Source organism: Gopherus flavomarginatus, chromosome 1, assembly GCF_025201925.1.
Source record: "Gopherus flavomarginatus isolate rGopFla2 chromosome 1, rGopFla2.mat.asm, whole genome shotgun sequence".
Lineage (NCBI taxonomy): Eukaryota > Metazoa > Chordata > Testudines > Testudinidae > Gopherus > Gopherus flavomarginatus.
Genome location: NC_066617.1, coordinates 58,153,029 through 58,166,051, shown reverse-complemented (window position 1 = coordinate 58,166,051; position 13,023 = coordinate 58,153,029). Strand labels below are relative to the sequence as shown.

At 43.1% G+C, this 13,023-nt stretch overlaps 1 protein-coding gene across 2 annotated transcripts in view; it reads left to right on the top strand.

Moving 5' to 3' along the window:
* The window catches only part of GXYLT1 (glucoside xylosyltransferase 1), a 70,081-nt gene that overhangs the window by 19,870 nt on the left and 37,188 nt on the right, over positions 1 to 13,023 (top strand). The window contains exons 2-3 of one of the 2 annotated variants that reach the window (XM_050936282.1): positions 1,868 to 1,960; positions 8,714 to 8,888. In XM_050936282.1, the coding sequence (XP_050792239.1) occupies positions 1,868 to 1,960; positions 8,714 to 8,888 (268 nt within the window). The remainder of the gene's footprint in view (positions 1 to 1,867; positions 1,961 to 8,713; positions 8,889 to 13,023) is intronic. The other variant, XM_050936283.1, reaches the window with a different exon arrangement.

Below are 13,023 nucleotides of genomic sequence, written 5' to 3'. Positions count from 1 at the left end.
TGGTAAAAAGCCCAGCCTCCTTTACCTTCCTGGCATCTGGAGGTAATGGTGGGGTGGGGGAAAGGGCGAGCAAGAGTGGGGACTGGACTTCTGATAATAGAATTGTTCTTGGGCATTGCTGATGGTGCCCAATACTTTCTTATAGATGTACCTCTATGGGGTCCCCAATGTGTGGGATGTACCCCCTTAGGAAGGCACAAAGGAATATTTGGGGTGGGGCATGGCTGGGCCTGGGACAGACCCCACGGGGGGCAGGGAGGGAGTGCCACCATGCTCCGCTCCTGCTCCTGGCCCTAGTTGCCAGTCCCCCCCACCAAGGGTCCCATCTGCAGCCCTGCACCTGAGGCTTTGCTCCTGGCTGCTGGCCCGTGCCCAGGGCTCCGCTCCTGGTCCCGTGCTCGAGGTTCCAGCTGCTGGCCCAGTGTCTGGAGCTTTGCATCTGCCCCCAGCTGAATCCTCAGCATTGACCTCCTTACCTCTGGGTATGTCTACATCTACAATTTTGCAGCGCTGGTTGTTACAGCTGTATTAGTACAGCTGTATAGGGCCAGCGCTGCAGAGTGGCCACACTTACAGCAACCAGCGCTGCAAGTGGTGTTAGATGTGGCCACACTGCAGCGCTGTTGGGCGGCTTCAAGGGGGGTTCGGGGAACGCGAGAGCAAACCGCGGGGAAGCAGGTCTCCTTCCCCGGTTTGCTCCAGTGTTCCCCGAACCCCCCTGCAAGCAGGTCTCCTTCCCCGCGGTTTGCTCTCGCGTTCCCCGAACCCCCGTGCAAGCAGGTCTCCTTCCCCGCAGTGTGCTCTCGCGTTCCCCGAACCCCCTCCGTGCAAGCAGGTCTCCTTCCCCGCGGTTTGCTCTCACGTTCCCCGAACTCCCCTGCAAACCGCGGGGAAGGAGACCTGCTTCCCCGCGGTTTGCTCTCGTGTTCCCCGAAGCCCCCTGCAAACCGCGAGGAAGGAGACCCGCTTGGGGGGGGATTCGGAGAACACCGGAGCAAACCGCGGGGAAGGAGACCTGCTTGATTACCAGAGAGGCTTCCTCAGGTATGCTGGGATACCTGCTTATTCCACGGAGGTCAAGAAAAACGCTGGTAAGTGTCTACACTTGATTACCAGCGCTGGATCCTCTACACCCGAGACAAAACAGGAGTACGGCCAGCGCTGCAAACAGGGAGTTGCAGCGCTGGTGATGCCCTGCAGATGTGTACACCTCCTAAGTTGCAGCGCTGTAACCCCCTCACCAGCGCTGCAACTTTGTGATGTAGACAAGCCCTCTGTCTGTGTCCTCTGCTCTGGGGGGCAGTGGAGAGGCACAGACAGGGATAAGAGGGGTGCAAGGTGAAAAGCTTGGGGACCGCTACTCTAGCTAATATGTTTAGTGTTTGGGCTAGTAGGTATCTGGTTTATTATCTAAGCCTTGATACAATATAACAGGTAAGCAACCTATGGCACGGCACGCGAGTTGATTTTCAGTGGCACTCACACTGCCCAGGTCCTGGCCACCAGTCCGGAGGGCTCTGCATTTTAATTTAATTTTAAATGAACCTTCTTAAACATTTTTAAAACCTTATTTAATTTACATACAACAATAGTTTAGTTATATATTATAGACTTATGAAAAGAGACCTTCTAAAAACAATAAAATGTATAACTGACACGCGAGACCTTAAATTAGAGTGAATAAATGAAGACTCGGCACACTACTTCTGAAAGGTTGCTGACCCCTGCAATATAAGCTAGTGGTCTTTATGGAACTGCTGTGCCATGGAATAACAGTTCTGATGTTGAGCTGAAAATAATACGTTTCATTTTAATATAACACCAGTAACTTTCTTATAGGATTGTTATTTCTGTCTTATCCTGTTAGGTGTAAGAATTTGTCTATATCTTACTGGAATTCCTATTGGATGCTGCCCTCTGATGTTTGTGGAATGAACTGCTTTTGGGAAGCTGCTTTTAGGTAGGCTCTATATTAAATAGAAACTTATTACTGGCAGCTAGTATCGGTTATATAACAAACTGGCAAATTAAGCACACTTTAAAAATTACTTCAAATGTGTTTTCTTGTGCTTATAGTGCAATTGTCTTCCTAAACTGGACTTTTATGCCCCCTTAATGGCACTTTGTGCATTATCATTTATCCTGAGAAATTTAATATCAAGAAGAAATCCAGAGAATTTACCAATTTTCTTTATTGCATTATTTCTTTTCTTTTTATTACTACTTATTTAGGAATTATTAACAGGCTTACAAATCCTTGTCATGTAAATATCAAAAACAAAAGAATAATTGTTAAAACAGTGTTCTTTTGTTTCAAGAGACATGTGGGAATATAGTCATTAGCTCTCTCTGTTTAACCGGGTGCTATGATATTACAGAATGAGCCTCATTAGAACGCTGACATCATTTCTAGTGATTTTATGAAATTGAGTGAAATCTCTATTTACTCATATTTAACAGATGAGCATGTCTATTAAATGCTAATATTCAACACTATTTTTTTCTAACTGAAACACTTACCATTCTTCTAACGTAATGTAACGAAAAACTATTTGTGGGTCACAGTTGTTAACGAACTGATAAGATTTGTTGCAGTGAACTGGAAACCTGCAGATTAATTCAGTATAGATAGAACAAGTACACATTTTGCAATTGCTCCTTTCCAGTGCTTAGATTTATTATTTGAAGCCAGGAGTTCCTAATTAACTTTTTTCCCCTAGGATCTCATGACTAGCTGAGAGCACTAGCCAAACGATTCTGAGTTTATTACTTTACAGCATGCCGTAAGTAGCCTGAAACGATAGTTGTACAGTACATTGAAGCGATACCATGACCTCAAAGTTTCATCTTTAATTAGTAGTTTACACATAATACAGCTGTAATGCAAATTTGTTTTCAAATGATGCAAATAGTTTGTCGGAAAAGTAACATTGCACGTCTGGCATGCTTCAGAACTACTTGACAAAGACACGGTCCCCAAGCAACACAGTGCTTTTCAGTGTACATCTAATATGGCAAGTTTACTTGTCTTCTGTTAAAATCTGATTAGGTCATCTTGTAGTTACACTGCACAAAGATATCTGACTATCTCTGAGGAAATAAAACAAAAGTATATGAATGGTCTTCATTTTTAGTAATTTTACATTTTTTGGTAGGCTTCATATTTGTAAAAAGAAAGTATATTATTTTATATAAGCATAGCAAGATAATGGGTTATGAAACCATGAAGAGGAACTGATAAATAAGCACACCGTTTCTGGGCAAACCATGTCGCTTCAAGGAGTGTCCCTAGATGCTCTACTTCAGGTGTTGGTGTGTCCTAGCTCCTTTTATTGGAGAATTTCAGCAGCAGTGTTTGAGTGCGCATGCGTCTCCCCATCTTGCACCCTTGTCAGCGCCTATCTAGTGCCGCGCGACCAGATCCTCCTCAGTTCTTTCTCAACCGTGCTTGACCTGAGACAGAGCCCCCAGCAGTATTAGGACTGATAGCTATACTTAGTGTTTAAAATAATTTAGAGAAGTCTTTAGTACTTTAGTTGGGCTTACTTTTCGCTTTCTCCCTGTGTATTTTCTTTTTTCTCCATTTGAGTACCCCTTAGCTTAGTTAGGGTTTACCATTAGGATTGAACTGCTATATCTCGAGCCATGCCTGGTTCACCGGGCTTCAAGCACTGCCTTTCCTGCTGAGAGGCGATCCCCGTCTGACAAGCACTCTGTGTGTCCCATGCCTCTTGGGGAAGAGTTCCTCAAAGTGCTCTCATTGCACCCACCTAAAGGCTTGCACCAGAAAGGACAGAGACCTATGTCTCAAACTTCTATTAATGGAAAAGTCTGCACCCAGCATCCTGTCCGGATCTGAAGACCTGCCCTGGTCAACGGCTTCCGGTGTCTTCACCTCCTTCACCAGAAGGGTAGTGAGGAAAAGGGCTTTGACTTCTCTCAAGGAGCCACCAAAAAAGAAGCAGTCTCTGGCCCACTCCTCATTCTCAGTATCAACCGCGCCATGGCTGAGTACTTCCGAGGCAGTGGGATCCTCTGGTACTACGTGTGCTGTTAAAGCCATTGACCCTTAGCAGGCAGGTTCGGAGTTGAGGAGCAAACAGAAACCTATTTCCTCCACTACGGCACCGACAGAGCCTCCTAAAGGTTACAGCACTAGGAGGTTATGACGCCACCTTCTGTCCTAGTAGTGCAGAATGCTCCGAGGCAAGCACCAACAGCCATGACTACAACAGCGCCATCTGCACCGATTACCTCGGTACTGAAACCATCGGCACTCAGAGTTTTAAGTTTAACCCACTAGTTTGTGCCCGCTTTGACCTTTGTATTTGCCTATATTTTCTCTGTCTTGTTTTAAAACTACATTCCAATGTTGATGAACCATGAAAGTACTCGCTAATTGTTGCAGGTACTGGTCCAGGAAGGTGGTACTCCAACTTGTATCGGGGCAGAACATTAATATATTTTTGGTTTGATAAGTTTCTTATTTCTTATGCCAAAGCTGACTTAGCATAAGTGACCAGAATTATAGAAAGACATAGGCCAATTCAGGCCATGTAACTTCTAGAAAGATATATACAATATAATATTATATTAATATTGTGTCTAATGCATATTAATATATGTGGTGTGAATAATACATATTGATGTATACAATAGCCAAGCATATATTAGTCAACATTGTACTTGTTACAAAGTATTCATGCATCTTGGTTTAGACAGATTTCCTATTTTCAAATGCCAAAGCTGACTTCAGCTTTGGAAAGTGTTGTGGGATACTTGACATGGATAGAAAGACTTGTGAAAAGAGCATATGTATTCAATTAACATAACATCCCAACATCCCTATATATGATGTCCATCTGTCTTTGCTCTGTCCATGCAGGTCATTGTGGTTCTCTGGCAGACAACTAGAGTGTCTATGGTACAGAACTTGCTAAATGACAACCCAAGCTATCTATATGGACCCTTATCCATCAAGGGAATAGTGTCATTCTTACTCTCTCTGGACCAGTGACCATTCAAGTATTTGATACAAAGTGGTACAGTTTCAACAGGAGAGAATAAAAGAGACCCACAGCAGAATATACCTGGTGATTAGGTAGGTCACTCACCTGTGGGAGGAGAGACCTGGATTCAAGTCCCTGAACTAGAGCAGGGATTCAAATCTGAGTCTCTCACATTCCAGGTGAGTGCTCTGGATATTGAGTATAAAAGAGTGGGTAAAGAGAATAGTGCCTAAATCCCCTTTTGAATGTAGCTTGAAAACAATGTTTTGATGATGTCAGTATGGTTCAGTGTGATATTTTGGAAATGCTTTCTTTTTGCATTTCGACTGAAACAATTTGCAAAATTGACAGATGTTCATGGAAATGTTTCTCTCTCCAGATCTGCAGATTTTAGGGAAAAGTTTCATCTGAAATATTTCGTCCAGCTCTATTCCAGTTATCATCCCTTGAATCTTATCATAAGAACTCTCTCTTGTTGAGAGAAAAGCATGTTCCACACCCAGTTATTAAGCTTAATTAACTTTAAGCTTTATTGGTGAAAATTTTAGGATTTAGAAGATTTTATCACCATTTTTATTAAGCAAAAAGCATGATTTAAAGCGGAGCAGGACAGAGTAGTGTTCAGTTGTTTTAAAGGCTAGAAGTTCACCAGTTTCTTTTAGTATGAATTCTTTTTATTGTGAGTAACGTATTTCATTTTCTAGGACTTGGAACTGTACATATTAATGTGTTTTGGCCTGATTGTAAAAAGTTAACACATTTACAAAGCAGCTTTTGATAACTTGAAGGCACCTTTGTGCATAACTGTCTTTAATTAAATACATGTCTTAATGGCATAGACTGGATTAAAGATTAAGCACTGAAGATCATGTTGTTTTTCATTTTGAAATGTAGCACTCTTTTTGGGAGGATTGGTGAGAATGGATAATATGGTAGACAGATTCTTTGTGTTTTCCTCTGTATTTATTGCTGACAAACTTAATTAAAACAATTGAATTTATGCTTCTAAAATATATTTCTAATGCTATTTTCTCATGTATGTAATTTCTGTAGCAGCTGCAGCTAGTTATGTGCTGGGGCAGGGGGGATGGAAAGGAAGAGGAGCTAGGGGAGCAACTGACACTTGTGGAGGTAGGGCTCCAAGCTGGGAAGGGGCAGGCTCCAAGCTGGGAAGGGGCATTCTGGCAGTTCCTATTTCTGTTCCTCATTGGCTGGTGCTTGGTGCACCGTGCTCCCCAGAGGCTGGTGCACATGCTTCTCACCCTCGGGTGGTCTGGGTGACTCTGTCAGAACCCACAATTACTGGAAGCTAGGGAGAGATCTGTTCATATCTTCTTTCCAGGGGGCTGGCCTAATCTCGTGCACTGTGATGACTGCTTAAGCCCCTTCTCCAGGTCTTGTTCTGGTCTTTGCAAGATATTGTGGTGGAAGAAACATACATCAGGTGCCCCAGTAAGCATTTGTCCTGTCCCTCCAGTTCTGCTGTCCCTAGTTATGATATCACAAATGGGAAGGGACCAGGTCTGTATGGTGGAATGAGGCTAGCAGGGGGTGCTCAGTTGTGAATGGGAGATGCTTTACAAATGTCTAATGAAATCTGGCTTTTAGATAAAGTTTGAGAACTCCTGAGAGATCCTTTAATCAGATGTTATGTATGGTCTCAAACACTATGGTGAGAGAGAGACAGTGAATTTTGATTTGCTCTAGTGGAATCAGTAATTTAGTTGCCTTCACAGGGCCTCTAGATACTTTTCACCTCAGTCCACATTTAATATTGCATACTGTCCTCTGTTGGTTAGGTAGTTAGAATAAGTTTGGAAGCATTCTAAGTCAAAAGTTAAAAATTAAAAGAAAAAATTCCTTTTGTCAAATAATTATTTGTGAATGGTTAAAATTTATCCCTGAGCAGTGTTTTCGCTTTTTCTTTTGTTATCCTGTGGGGGGAGGAAACTTGAGAGTGGGAATAAAAACTGTAATAGACCCAGGCCAGTGGGGTACAGCAGAGTAGTAGAAGGCAGATATACTGGCCGCTGGGTAAGCAGTTTCCTGGTTCCTGACTGACCAGAGCAGGGGCTGCTCCAGGCTAGGGTGGACACATGACTCCAGTTAGCCTGCAAAGAGTCAGTTGAAGTCCTTAAGCTAATGTGAACACCTGACTCTAAGGCTTCTCTGATACTATAAAAGGGCTCACTCCAGTGAGGCTGAGGGAAGCCAGGAAGCCAGAAGAGAGGAAGTGCGGCTGAAATGCTGGGTAATGAAGACACCCTCAAGCCACTGGAAAGAGAGTCCTGAGGTAAAGGTGGAGAAGGCGTTGAGAGAGAGAAGCGGGAGAGCTGTGGGGAAGTGGCCCAGGGAAATGTCGCAACTCTGGCAGTGAAAGGTCAGCTGACAACGGCTGCTACCATTAGGGTCCGTGGGCCGGAATCCAGAGTAGAGAGTGGGCCTGGGTCCCCCCAGCTCTCCACTACAGAAACACCTCCTGGGAGGGGAAGACAGGCCCCTATCAGAACAGGAGGCTAAACTGTTCGCGAATAAGCCCCTAGGGACAACAGAGACTGTGGGAGTTCGCTCACCAATCTCCTTGCTGGCTTATGATGAAAAGGGCTCAGTAGGCTGTGACCCTCTCCTCTAAGGGGAGAAGGGCTACGTAGAGGGTCACAGTGAGCCTCTGAGGCTAGTATAATCGTCCAGGAAGCACAGGACCCACTGAGACAAGGTCAGAGCTCTGCCACAGAACTTAAATTTGAGTTAAGGTTTCAGGGCTACATATCCCACTAATGCAAACCATAAAGAGCATTCAGTTAAGCAGCTATGTCTTTCAACACCCCGTCTACATTCTACTCAGCAGTTTTTTCACAATATCAACTACCTCCCTTCCACCACCCATAATTCATATACTTCCACTCTCTTCTTAAACAGCATGCAGCCTTAACTGTGGCCAGAAATGTAATATATGAATGTGCTTGCTTATAATTATGTAATTTGTATGAAAAAAAATTACTAAAAAATTCAGAAAAATCTCTTAAAACAGATGATCCATTCACAAAACTTTAGTAAGCATTGCAGAAAAAATCTCTCAGACACCATTTGCAGTATAACACATCTAATTTACTTAGATCAGTACAAAACCAGATGAAGAACTATGCTGAACGTTATTTATGAAAGTCTTCCACCAGCCCTCTATTATGGGGACACCTGTGGCTCCATAGTTAAGGTTGAATTGAGGGTTTTTTTGCACTTAGGTAGGATCCTGTGAGAAAGGAATATAATGAGCATATAACTAAGAAATTTTTTGTAAAATATATACATAAGATATAAGGTTGCGCTCTCAACCTTAATCGTGGCGTTTTTGACTTCATGACGCTTGTAACTCTGTAATCCATATTCTGTTAATATAATGTAAAGTTTCCAATAATGTGGATATTTCCTTTTGTGAGTGTTGCTAACATTTTGTATTTATATTGCTTTGTAATTTTGTGGCTATAAAGCTGGTCAGACTAAACTTTAATCTAGACAAAATGTAACTCAGTACTATTTTTTCTTTCCTGTTCCAAGTTATCTTTTGTTAAAGAAATACCATTCTTACTTCCTAACTTCAGTTTAGATCAAGAATATTTTGTTAATCAGATTATGCACTTAAGAAGACATCACTTTTTATATCTGTTCTTGGAAAATGCAATTTAATTTGTACTATTTTTCATTAGATATGATTTTATGAAAACTCAGCCTGCTGAGAAGATGCACCTAGCAGTGGTTGCCTGTGGTGAAAGGCTGGAGGAGACTGTTACTATGTTGAAATCAGCCATTATTTTCAGCATCCAACCTCTACAGTTTCATATTTTTGCAGAGGGCCAACTGCACAACAGCTTCAAAGGCATAGTAAGTATCCAAGTCACACACTGAATCAGTTCGTAGCTTAGGGGAGGTATGTGTGACTTTCTCTTAGACATCTACCACTGGGTATTGTTCGATTAGATGTAGTTGCAATGATTCAGGTGTGTTAGGAAGTCCTTATATTCTCTGTTGCTCAAACCATTGCACGACACTTCAAGCCCATTTCACGTGGTCATTTTTTTTTTTTCAGCTGCAGTGTGTGTCTCTTGCCCACTTAACCCCAGAGGGTGGAGTGGGAAAAGCAGCACAGGTAGTGTTCCAGAGCCCAATCTTGGATGTGGGACTTGGGGATCCTTCCTTGCTTAGTACTAATCCAAATAAGCCTTTAGCACTGGGGAAAGAAACTATGTAAAAACTGTCCTGCAGCATACTGCATTATTGTGATCTGACAGACTTCCTCTTTAGTGTTTCTCAACAAGCTTTGCACAGAAACGGTAGTGCTGTTCAAACTTTTATTACTGGTTCTGTTCCCTGTTTCCATTGTAGGGCTACTGAAGGATGGCTATCAGAGCTTATGTAAAAGTTAGTAGAATGAGTAAAAAGTGCCCTTAGAGTGGGAGGGGATCCACAACAGGTACTGTGACAGATTTTCTTTGCAGTAGTGCTTTCTCTTCAACCTCAGGCCAAGGGTTACCCTCTGTTTCATTGGGGTTGCTTATGGCTCTTCTCTAAGCCTAATCATCATTGTGGGTCCAAGCTCAAGTTTCATTCATCTGACCTATTAGTCTCTGGTTCAATCTCTGGTTCCCTCCTTCAGTGATACATTTTCAACTGTCTTGGACTCAAAGTCCAGTTCTCCTCTGGGACCCACACTTTTCTACCTGTCAGGCGTTTGTTCTTCTAAACTTATTCTGTTTTCATAGCAACATGCAACCCCGTTTAAGATGTCTATGATATAGAATTACTGGTCTTTCTAAGACACTTTTCCCTATTCCCCAATTTCTTCCAAGTTTATTTCCCTTAACCCCTCTACATCTTTATCTGCCAGGTCTTTTTTTGGCAGTGTAGACATCTCTTTAGTGCCCTGTCAATCTCTGAATCCTGGTCACAGAGATCATCATGGGAGAAGAGCATGGAAGGCTCCAAAGAGGAGATGATCTAGATCGCCTAACAGAGCCTCTGTCATAAACAGATAGTTAAGAGTTAATAGAACAGGAGTACTTCATGTCTCTTTTGCCTGTAAAGGGTCAACAAGTTCAGTGAGCCTGGCTATCACCTGACCAGAGGACCAATCGGGACAGAATACTTTCAAATCTTGAGGGGGGGCGGAGTTTGTGTGTGTGCTGTTAGTGTTTGGTGGTTGTTCTCTCTGGGTTCTGAGAGCGACCAGACGTGCAACTAGGTTTCTCTCCAATCTCTCTGATACAGGCTCTTTTGTGCTCAGAATAGTGAGTACTAGATAGATAAGGCGAGTTAGGCTTATATTTGTTTTCTTTATTTGCAAATGTGTATTTGGCTGGAAGGAGTTCAAATTTGTATTTTGCTGAAAGGATTTTAATTGTACTTGTATACTTAGTCTGGGAGGGTATTCCCAGTGTCTGTAGCTGAAAGACCCTGTAACATATTCCATCTTAAATTTACAAAGATAATTTTTACTGTTTTTTCTTTCTTTAATTAAAAGCTTTTCTTGTTTAAGAACCTGATTGGTTTTTTTTATTCTGGTTTATTTATTTTTATTTATTTATTATTGGTGGGGAGAAAGGAGGGAAAGGGGAGAGAGAGGTTAATTTTCTCTGTGTTAGGATTACTTTCTCTCTCAGAGAGAGTCTGGGAGAGGGAGAGAGAAGGAGGGGGGAAGGTGAATTTTCCTCTCTGTTTTAAGATTCAAGGAGTTTGAATCACAGTAATCTTCCAGAGTAACCCAGGGAGGGGAAGCCTGGGAGAGGCAACGGTGAGGGAAAGGGTTTACTTTCCTTGTGTTAAGATCCAGAGGGACTGGGTCTTGGGGGTCCCCGGGCAAGGATTTGGGGGGCCAGAGTGTACCAGGCACTGGAATTCCTGGTTGGTGGCAGCGCTACAAGTACTAAACTGGTAATTGAGCTTAGAGGAATTCATGCTGGTACCCCATCTTTTCAACGCTAAGGTTCAGAGTGGGGAATTATACCATGACAGCCTCCTTCAAAGAGAAATTGATCACTTCAGAGACAGTTCTGGAGAGCTCAGTTCCCAAGGGGAGTCACCTTTGAGGCTCCAAGCTTCTCTAGTACCAAGAGTTCTTCAAGACTTTAATTCTTCAAAAAAAAAAAAAAACAGTGCCAACCACACAGAAATTTGAAGTTATGTATGTTTCTGGTGATTCCATTTCCCTCTACCACTGTTCTCCCAAGAACAGTTCCTGTCGTAGCATTATCCTCCATAATGGCAACTATGGCATCATCTGTCTTCCCAATTTGGTGTTTGATAGGCTTTATCGCCTCCACTCGACTTTCCCATCGTGTGGCGCTCAGTGGTTTCATGGTCAGAGAGGATGTTCCCAGATGTTGCTTCAAAATTTCCCATCTATGAGTTGATGGAGAGAAAAATACATAGATGCTTTGAATTACATTAAAAAAAATCCAGCAACCTCACTAGAAGCTGATGTTGTATCACTGACCACCAAATTCAATGAATGAGAACTGCATGGGACAAAAAAAGCTCGAGAGTTTAGCTCTCGGATCCATATCTGCACTCTTCTGTTCTTTCCTCTCATGTTGGCACTATTATTGAGGCCCTGACCTCTCATGTCAGCTATTACAATTCCCGTATCTTCCAGCCTCTTAAGAAGCACGTTTGTCATACCAGTTTCTGTAGTATCATCATTGTCAATAAATTCTAGAAAACACTCTGTGACAGTCGCCATTGCAGGGACATTTTCACTAGGTTCTGTTGTTAAAAACACACCATTAAAATCATTTGTTCCGTATGGCTGATGTCAGGTGTGCAGTCCAGAATAACAATGTAATATCTTGCTGACTTCAGATCTGCCACAATCTTCTGTTTGACTTTTGTTGCCAGTAACTGTATGATCTCATTTTGAATTGTTTTTCCAAGGTAGTGGGATGTATACATTTCTTGGGTGATGACTCTTCTTAGATGCTCCTGGAGCACAGCATCAAACTCAGTCATCAGCTCAACAATTTTAAGGAAGTTTCCATTGTTTGGCACCTACAGCTGATCTGAAGTGCCACGCGGTGCTAGGTTTTGGGTAGCAAGCATTCTCACAATGGCAGTGAGCCTTTTCAGAAGATTTTGCCAGTAAAGAGACTCTGATGCAATCTTCTCTTGATGCTGATCATCTATGGTGGCCTTTAACCTTAGGCCTTGTCTACACTGGGGGGGATCGATCTAAGATACGCAACTTCAGCTATGAGAATAGCGTAGCTGAAGTCGACATATCTTAGATTGAATTAAAATTACTTACTTTGCGTCCTCACAGCGCTGGATCGACGGCCGCGGTTCCCCTGTCAACTTTGCTTTCGCCTCTCGCTCTGCTGGAGATCAGCAGTCGAAGGGAGAGTGATTGGGAATCGATCTATCGCATCTAAACTAGACACAATAAATCACTCCCTGATAGATCAATTGTTACCCGCCGATCCAGTGGGCAGTGTAGACGTACCCTTAGTCTCATCTCAAGCTCTTTCCACCTATGAAATGCTCTCTGGTGATTTGCTGCCTTCTCATGGCATGCCAGATTTCAAGCCAGTTTTTTCCAGTCCTTTGTTCCTGTAGAACCCACTGTGGCTGGAACTTTAGCCTGGAAGAGTTTGCGCGCGCTCTCTCTGTCTCTCTCTCTCTCTGCAGCTCCTGCTGCTTTGTTTTTCCCTGTCACCTTTTCTCCTGCCTGCTTGTTATGTCTCTTGTGCCCTCCTTCCTCCCGCACAGCACTCCACCATCTCTGTGCAGCTGGAGCAGAGAGAATATGTATGCACCAGCAACAGACAGAATTTTCTACACTCTGGGTCGTAGTGGTGCCCCTGCACAGTCTGGCACCTGAGACAGCCTCCTCAGTTCCCCTCATAGTAAGGCCAGCCCTGCTTGGTACCGAAACTGACCAAGTACTGCCTAAGCAGGATTGTGCTTCAGGAAGATCAGTGCTACCTACTGATTCCACAATGTTGGTACCCAAACCGGCATCCCAGAA